The sequence below is a fragment of the Octopus bimaculoides genome, chromosome 5 (assembly GCF_001194135.2).
Source record: "Octopus bimaculoides isolate UCB-OBI-ISO-001 chromosome 5, ASM119413v2, whole genome shotgun sequence".
Classification (NCBI taxonomy): Eukaryota; Metazoa; Mollusca; class Cephalopoda; order Octopoda; family Octopodidae; genus Octopus; species Octopus bimaculoides.
The window spans coordinates 8,024,522-8,034,077 of record NC_068985.1 but is presented as its reverse complement, the minus strand read 5'-3'; the positions used below and the strand labels follow the sequence as shown (position 1 = coordinate 8,034,077).

Below are 9,556 nucleotides of genomic sequence, written 5' to 3'. Positions count from 1 at the left end.
TCATAACGGAGCAACACCATTGTAGATAGATAGATAGATAGATAGATAGATAGATAGATAGATAGATAGACAGACAGACAGACAGACAGACAGACAGACAGACAGACAGACAGACAGATAGATAGATAGATAGATAGATAGATAGATGAGTATACATGCATTCATGTCTAAGCAAGCATATATATGCGTCTGTGTGCGTGTGCGTAAGTGTGTAACTTTAAAATTCTTAAATTTAAAATTTTCTGTATATCGTCTAAGAACATTTTTCGTAATTTGTAAATGTGTTTCTACTTTCTGGCTTGTGAAAATTTCGGAGTTTTTTGTTGTTTTTTGTGTTTGTTTGTTTTTTTGTTTTGTTTTGTTTTACTTAAATGTCCGAAAAATATTTTAAATATTCTAAAAATTTATCGAACTAAATGAAGAAAATATCGAAAATGGATTTACTGTTCTCAAATAAGAAACATATTCTCAGCTATACTCACTGGAATATACTGTCTTGCACATATCTCTTTATCACTGATTAGATTAATTAGATTAAGAAAGAAAAATAATTACGTTTTGTAATAATGGTTTTCATCGTAGTATTTGTGCGAGTCTTTTTTGCTTCTTAATGCTGAGTCTTGTATCTTTCCAGAACTTCCCTTTCCAGCTTCAAAGCACATAAAGTTATACCATGTCCTAATGGATCTAAAAAAAGTAAATTAATATTATTAAATAATTTTCTCATAATATCAGTTTCCTTTCTATTTTTTTATGAATCTTTGATTTCCTTATCGTTATACCTTGACAAAAATGTACATGATTTCCTCAAACGTCCCTGTTTGTAACACTTCTAGCTAACGAAAATATTGTCTTTAACTTGTAGAGGTTTCAGAATCTGGTAGGAAAGTGGACACGATAATTGCCTTACATATCAAAAGTTTGTCTCAGATTATGATCTTCTTAAACCGATCATCTAAAACGTGTTGACACGTGGCTTAGTGGTTAGAATGTTAGATTTATAATTGTAAGATTGCGGTTTCGATTCCTCAGCCGGGCGACACCTTGTTCTTTTGAGCAAAACACTTCATTTTTACGTTGCTCTAGCTTAGTCAGCTGGCAAAAATTAGTGATCCTGCGACGGGCTGGCGTTCCGTCCAGCAAGGAATATATGTGCCACGGAAACATGAAAACCGGTCAAAAAGCAAAGCGATAAAGACGATTGCATATAGTAAACTGTTGCAGCCACCATCCAAGCAACAAAACACGTATTAAATCAATACATTGAGGTTTAATGTATAATGCCATACAGTCGAAATCTAGTAAATCCAATGAATAATGATTATTTTACTAGGTGTATATAGAATATAAAGAATATATTTATTTCACCAGCTGATATCTACAAGGTTACGATCGTTTCGCAGCCAACATCGTGAAAGATCATTTATTTTAGTATGTGATAAATTATTTGACATGTTTGTTTTATTGTGTTTGTTATTAATTATATAGTACTATTGTACAATTTACAAAGTAATACAAGTAAAAAACGCTTGCTCATCAGATCATAGAATATCATGGTTACATCAGTTCTCCAACCCGATATATGCATACAAAAACAAAAAGTCACCTTCGAAATATTAATATATGAAAGGTAATAATTAATAAAGCAGTGGTTTATATAAAGAAGGCGCGTGGCTTAGTGGTTAGGGCATTCAAATCACGATCGTAAGTTCGTGAGTTCGATTCCCAGTGACGCGTTGTGTCCTTGAGCAAGACACTTCATTTCACGTTGCTCCAGTCCACTCAGGTGGCAAAAATGAGTAGTACCTGTATTTCAAAGGGCCGGCCTTGTCACGCTATGTGTCACGCCGAGTCTCCCTGAGAACTACGTTGAGGGTACACGTGTCTGTGGAGTGCTCAATCACTTGCACATTAATTTCACGAGCAAGCTGTTCCGTTGATCGTATCATCTGGGGCCCTCGTCGTCGTAACCGACGGCGTGCTCCTAAAAAAATTAATAAAGCCTTTTTGCGAGTATCAGCGGATAAGTTAAATCTATATGTCGTGCATTTAATTTGTGTGTGTGTGTGCGTGTGTGTGTGTGTGCACATTAAAGCTGCTTCGAACTCGGAATTTAATTTTGTTTCAGTTGTGCTGTGCTGATGCACATCAGCAGATAGATTTAACGCTATTTGCATATATAAAATCAGACCATGGATTTCAATTCGTTTAAAGGTGACTAGGATATACGGTGCCGATGAGCTGAAATAACAGCGAAATATCGATATCCATCGTTCTCGTTCATCTAAGGGGCGACTTGTTTTACCTGTCTTTGAGATATACTGACTATTTTTAACACTCGACGTTTCAAAGCGATATTTTTTTTTCTGGACGAAATACCGAAGCCTGAAAGCGTTTAAACAAAGCACATGCATTAAGTATGCGACATCAATAATGTTGACTTTACTAGAGTTGCTTCTAAATCTTAATTTAATATGTTTTATGTCTTTTGGTTTCATCCAGTGGCTGAGGTCATACTGGGGCTTTTGGGTGTGATCGGGTTTCTTTTCTGTATCGTTTCTGATGAAGTAGCGAGTTGGAGGGAGCTGCTGTTCTTTGTGGCCCCTGCCGCGACATGGGTTCATCTGGCGTCTAACATGAAATTTTTCCACACGTTCTTTAAAAATCTCTTCATCCATCTGAATCTCTGAAGTTGTTTGGCACTATTATGGATCCTTAAAATTCAAGCTGTTACAGTACTCGGAGCTGTAAGAGATTCGCTCGGCCAAAATAAAACATTATTTGTCTCCACTTTGGTACTGATTACTTTTTCCCACAGTTAACAGTAACGTGTGTGTATGTATGCGTGTGTGTGTGGTAGAATGAGAATGGAAAGGGAATGGAGAAAGCGAGGAAGAAAACAAGCGTTTGTAGAGTATGGTTTGGAGAGGAAAGGAATGGTAAATTCGTTTTGGGGGATATTACAGTGCAGGATTTGTTGAAAATTGATGGTAACTGATAACTTGATCCCATTTATTGTAAAAAATTGTTGTTTATGTGTTATATTTTGTTTCGTTTCAGCATGAATATATAAATTAGTCCTAGAAGTGAGATATTTATAGAAGCAATGGTGACAAATAACACCTAAACAAGTGACATTCAGTGGTTTGTGTTGAATATTCCGTTGAATCTGCTTAAGATTTCTTTAAGATAGTTTATGATTTGTATAAAAGATTTGATGTTGGCATACCTACGTGACAAGTTTAATTTACACACAACCTTAGGTAAACTATGTATCAAAAATAGGTCAGTATTGATGAAAGAGCTGACTTTTTACGACCAAAATTTGCTTTTAAAAATGGCGGTTGCGATTTAATGTTATAGATTTTCATCCGGTATACGTTTATATGCCTGTAACAGACACATATTGGTCTATACATCATAGTAGGCGCCTCCACATTATACGCAATTGATGAATACACATACAAATAAACACACACGCGCGTATGTAAATAAAAATACAAAAACAAGAACCATATAAACAGCGACCAACATTTATGTTTGTATATATATTAACATAAATGTTGGTTCGTGTTTTTGTATTTTTATTTATATGCATTTATATTTATATATGTGTATGCATGTATGCATGTATGTATGTATATACAAAAAATAAATACATAAGGTTGTTTGCGTGTGTGGGTGGGGATGGGGTGTGAATAAAGTATTATATTATAAGATACCCACGTTTGAAATAGAATTGAAAAAAACATTATAAACACAGCCTGCAAACTCTACTTCTATAAAACATAAGGGTTAAAATTCACAGAAAATCAATAGCTTCAAAATACGAACTTATGACGTGAAATCGAAAACTCTTTTATCGCACCTGCTTCACCATATTATCATTGAACAATGGTTTGACTCTAATTCAAGAAATAATACGTTATCTGAAGTATGCCAGAGAATTTTTGGGGACTCATTTCCTAGTTACATACACATGTTTCATTCTATTTCCTACTCACAGTTTCTAGAGTCACTTAACTTAGCAACGAAGCATAATACATTTATTCGCGGCCCACGAATCAACACCTATGACTAAAAACTGATCAATTGTCTGCAGTAGTTTGAATATTGTTAAAGGATTATTCTAAGAAGATAATTTGCACTTATGTCTATTTTGGCACTTGCATTTCTTTTACAAAATCTAAGGTTTCATCGCTTATTTGCCGGGTCTGGAGGAAGTAGCAGCGACCCTAGCTTTCACGGGTTATCCGAGACTGGTGATACGGATTCTGTTAACGTTCCGCTTAAATTTCTCCAGTGGACATTAGCAAGAAAAGACATGATTAGAGAGAGACTTCCAGAAGGAGGACATTCTGGGGAGGAAGATTATGGCGTGCAGTTAGTTGTTAAAGCAAGTCCTAGAAGTATTGGAAGCCTGAATAACGATAGGAATGAAAAGTAAATCAAGAGTGCTTGAGGGTGGGGCGCAAGACCAACCACTCTGCAATAGTGGCCATTGTGACAGAAATGGAAAAAGAAGAGAGAGAAAGCAGTAACATGTATGTTAGAAAATTTGTTTGGCAGTCAAGTGACCCTTTTCCTCTGGGGGTTACAGTTTAAGATTTCTGAGTGCATCATCGTCATCATCATCATCCTCATCATTATCACTTCCAAACCTGTAGATTTTTCAAGAAACGGCAATGCTAGGCCAAGGACTTCTGGAACAGACCAGCCAATTCATTCTCGTCGACACTCAGAGTCTTCCTAAGAACATCGCTGCACTTGCCCGCCTCTTACGCTGTATAGTACGCCAGAGTTGAACTTTCATCGACCGCATTGCCCGACTGACAGAGCAGTGTGAGCACCTGACGACACTCTAGATGCCAGGCACCCTACCTCGGTCTATTTTTGATTCTGGATTGCTCAGTCAAAGAGGCGTGCTGTGGAAAACCGTGTCTGACAAACGGCGACCACATCTGCTCACTGTGAAAGAAGCACTGGAGATGTCGTAACCTCAGTACAAGTGTCTGCGAATCAGCAGACACAGCATGCCCAACCCCTATTCATCGGGCGTTGACAGTCAGTGGAGCGCCTGACTCAATCTTGAGATGGTGTGATTTTGTGCTTGGTTTTTCTTTTTCTTTGTTTCCCACCCTCCGCCTTCATTTCCTTGTCACACCTGATGTATGGTCGAAAGACAGGCACCGGCTTGGGTGAGGGCAGAGTTATACTTTCGTAAGTGTGTGTCTGTTACTGTGCATGTGAGAATAGAAAGAAAGGTGTGAGGGGTATTTGATTAGGATTTCCCCACCCTGGGAAAACACCATATTTTTAGCAGAGACCTTAGCAACTGATTGACTTGTTATACAAGTTCTAAAGCGTAAGAGTCGATAATTTAATATTTAAATTAATTAAAGCGGATCTTTCTGATTTAGCCGACACCATTTGTTTTCTAACGAAACACTTTCAAACTTGGGACACTGGTAGAATGTGTCATATAAAACATCTTTTTCTCTTAGCCTTGTTAAGAAAAGTTTGTATATTCGAAGTTATTTCATGTTAAAAGTTGTCGTATTTCGGTAATTTCAACCAATCACTGACGTCTATTGAGGTGAAAACAATTACTGTTGTGGTTTGTCAACAACACGTTGTGGCGGAGTAATGGGATCTTTTCCCTTGAATAAGATTACTGCTGTTGTTTGTCAACAACAACTATCGGCGGCACTGTTATTTATGACATCGTTCGTGCGTTTGTACTGATTTTAGCTTTAGGGTTTTAGGGTTAGGGTTAGGGTTTGGTTTAGGTTTAGGGTTATGAGTATTTTTGCCAAATTTGGTGAAAATCTGTTCAATACACCACCACAAATTTTTCACAAAATTTGGCAAAAATTACCGAAATACGACAACTTTTAACATGGAATAACTTCGAATATAAAACTTTTTCTCTGTTCTATAAGACAAACTATACAAGTATACGAAGTTTGAAAGTGTTTCAGTGGAAAACATACTAAATAAAAACTAAATAAAAAATGGTGTCCGCCAAATCAGAAGGATCCATTAAAGCTCACGTGGCACTCATATTTAATTCGAATTTAATTTATTATCGATTTCTACGGAAATGCAACATTTACACCCGACTGCGAAATGTAATTTTTAACAAATACAGAATTAACTTCAATGTTATTCCCCGACCCCAAATACTCATAGGCGCAGGCGTAGCGGTGTGGTAAGAAGTTTGTTTTCTAGCCACATGGTTCCGAGTTTAGTCCCAATGCATGGCACGTTGAGTAAGTGTCTTTTACTATAACCTCGAGCCGACCAAAGCCTTGTTGGTAGACGGAAACTGAAACCCGTCACGTGTGTGTGTGTGTGTGTGTGTGTGTGTGTGTGTCCTCCACCACCGTTTGACAGCTGGTGTTGGTATGTTTACGTCTCTGTAACTTAGGAGATCGGCAAAAGAGACTGCTAGAATAAGTAGCAAGCTTTAAGAAATAAGTACTGGTATCGATTCATTCGACTGAAAATTCCTCAAGGAGGTATCCCAGAATGGCCACAGTCTAATGACTGAAACACTAACGTTCTACCAGCGAGTAATTGTTCATCTGCAAAACGAATGAGATTTGGCTACCTCTGATACATCAAAGAGTGACAGGTTCGTGTCGCTCAGACAAACGGGGCAAATTTCTTTGTGCAGCATAGCCATGAAAATTCAATGACGAATCAGGCCGTTGGCAATAATCAAGGCATTATTTTCACATTTGCTATCTTGTACCAGCGGTCATTTTATAGTCACCAATTTTGATCAAACATTGGTGAAATTTATCCGAAACGGTGAGGAGATGCAAGCATTACTTCTTTTTTAAAAAAGAAAAAAAGTTCAATCAATCTTTCAGTGATTATTGTGGGCGAAACCTTGTCACGTTAAGTCGTGCATTTTTGACACAAAAAACGACATTTGCTTATCATCATTCATTAATTCAAAATTTACGTTAATCCTCTCAGACCTGAGTCCCTATCTGACTTAACTCCCTACGTAGTGTTCCTGAGCAAAAAAAAAAAAAAAAAAAAAAAAAAAAAATGAATAGCTGCATACGCAACTCCCGAGTAACGATTACAGATAAACTAATTGATTGAATTACAATTAACATTCGGGAGAATAACAATTGCAGGCCTATCACTCAACTACTTTATTTGTCCATCCGAATTGTTACTTTCCTCACTGTTTCACCCATTTGATTGCTTGCATCACTCTCATTGTCTGCGTAAGAATAAACTCTTCATCCGAAGAATAAACATCATCAATAATTTCCTCAACTGTAAAGAATCTAGGCTTTTCTCGTTTACCAGACGAAGTGCTGGGTTAATCAGTGCGATAAGGTTAAGATATTCAAGACAAACTTACCAGGTGTTACGATTATCGCCGGATGTCTGTAAAATAGGAGCACTAGCGGTAGAGGTACCTGAGCTATGACAATTTAGCTGATATAAATGCTGGTTACTTCGCTGGTTGATTCATTTCTATGGTTACTTGGCTGGTTGATTCATTTCTATGGTTACTTGGCTGGTTGATTCATTTCTACAGTTGCGCTTTACATCTCAAAGAGAGAGGTGAAGAGGGTTTAAAAGAGAGCTACAGAAAAAGATAGGATGAGAGGTGCAGAATGGATGCTGATACTAGGCTTGGTACAAAAACAAAACTGTCCTAAAAATTTGTAACTTAATCCTATATATCCCCTAATATATTTTTTTTAAAAAAGGACAATCAGACAAAGCAATAATAGATATTGCCAAACTAACACCCCCGCCCACTAACTTATTTGGAATCGACCGTAAAATCGCACACCCCCAAACAAAAAATTCCACTCAGGCTTAGTAATATTTCAAATTTTTGCCACAAGGGCAGATTGAGTCGATTACATCGACCTCCAGTGTTCAACCGGTACTTATTGTATCGACCTCGAAAGGATAGGTCGACTTTGGCGGAATTTGAACTCAGAACATAAAGACAGACAAACTACCGTTAAGCATTTCGCCCGGCGTGCCAACGACTCTGCTAGCTCACCGCCTTACTCAGGCTTCATATGAATAGGAGTAACTAAAAGATTTGCAGGAATATAATTCACTGCGCTCCCTAGCATGTTAGGAAATAATAAACTTAATTTAACTCACGCAAATAACATTAAAAGAAAATCCGGATCTTTTTTAAAACGGGGGCCACATTTTTCATTAACGAAACACTTTGAAACTTGGAACACTGGTAGAATGTGTCATATAAAACATCTTTTTCTCTTAGTCTTCTTTAAAAAAAAAAGAAATCCATAAGTTATTCCATGTTAAAGTTGTCGTATTTCTGTAATTTCAACCAATCACTGACGTCCATTCAGCCGATATACATTAAGTGCCGACTACATAAACAAACGATCCTGAAACAATTAACCCTAACCCTAACCCTAACCCTAACCCTAACCCTAACCCTAACCCTAACCCTAACCCTAACCCTAACCCTAACCATAGGGTTAGGGTTATGGTTAGGGTTAAAGCAAATTTAAAATGTAAAAAGCAAATAAAACGAAGGTATGGAGATTAAATACGCTTTACATCGCTTAATCAGCCAAAGGAGTAAATGTAAACAACTGAATACTTGTCAGTGATTGGTTGAAATTATCGAAATAAGACAATTTTTTACATGAAATAAATTCGAATACAAAAATATTTTTCTGTTCTATAACACAAAATAGATAAGTATACGAAGTTTGAAAGTCTTTCCGTACCAAAAACACTACGTAAAACATTAATGAAAAATGTGGCCCCCGTTTTAAAATAGATCCGAAAACCCAATGCATCTATGATAATGATGAAAAGGAATTTTATCGAAATCACTATTTAAAACTAATGGATTACCTGAACCTCATCTCATGCAAAAACAAAAAATGTAAAATAACCTGCAATTTGTAATCGAAGGCTACACGCACGCGCGCGCGCGTACGGAGAGAGAGAGAGAGTAAAAAAGAAAGAGTTTCAGAGACGGAGATGCGTGAATAAGTAACTGAGAAGTTATAGGAGGATTTATTTATATGCAACTTAAGGCGTGTGGCTTAGTTAGGATATTCGGCTTACGACTGTAAGGTCGTGAGTTCGATCCCCAGTGGCACATTGTGCCCTTGAGCAAGGCAATTTATTTCACGGTGCTCCAGTCCACTCAACTAGCAAAAATGAGTAGTACTTGTCATTCAAAATGGCCAGCCTTGTCACATTCTGTATTCTGCTGAATCACCCTGACAACTATGTTAAAAGTACGCGTCTGTGGAGTATCCAGTCGCTAACACGTAAATTTCTTGACAGGATCTACAAGAACTCTCGTCGTCGTTACCGACGGAACACCAGTTTGTACGAATACGAAATTTGTTTCATTTAGTTTTCTTTTAAGATAATAAATATTTTTCTTAGGAAAATTAATATCCATTTCATCACTGAGAAATTTGATAAAAGTTAATTCTAATTATTGTATGCATGCCATACTACATGTGTAACGTTAATCATGGTGGCACAGGTGAACTGCCAAAGTTATCTG

The 9,556-nt window shown here is 37.1% G+C and overlaps 1 protein-coding gene across 6 annotated transcripts in view; it reads right to left on the bottom strand.

Moving 5' to 3' along the window:
• Nucleotides 1–9,556, bottom strand: part of LOC106871940 (galactoside alpha-(1,2)-fucosyltransferase 2) — a 54,453-nt gene that overhangs the window by 14,877 nt on the left and 30,020 nt on the right. For 2 of the 6 annotated variants that reach the window (XM_052968129.1, XM_052968128.1), the window contains 2 exons: nucleotides 7,388–7,615; nucleotides 556–687 (listed from right to left, as the gene is read on the bottom strand). In XM_052968129.1, the coding sequence (XP_052824089.1) occupies nucleotides 556–577 (22 nt within the window). In that variant the 5' untranslated portion in view covers nucleotides 578–687; nucleotides 7,388–7,615. Of the gene's footprint in view, nucleotides 1–555; nucleotides 688–7,387; nucleotides 7,616–8,154; nucleotides 8,404–9,556 lie in introns of those variants that run through there. The other 4 variants (XM_052968132.1, XM_052968133.1, XM_052968130.1 and 1 more) reach the window with 3 other exon arrangements.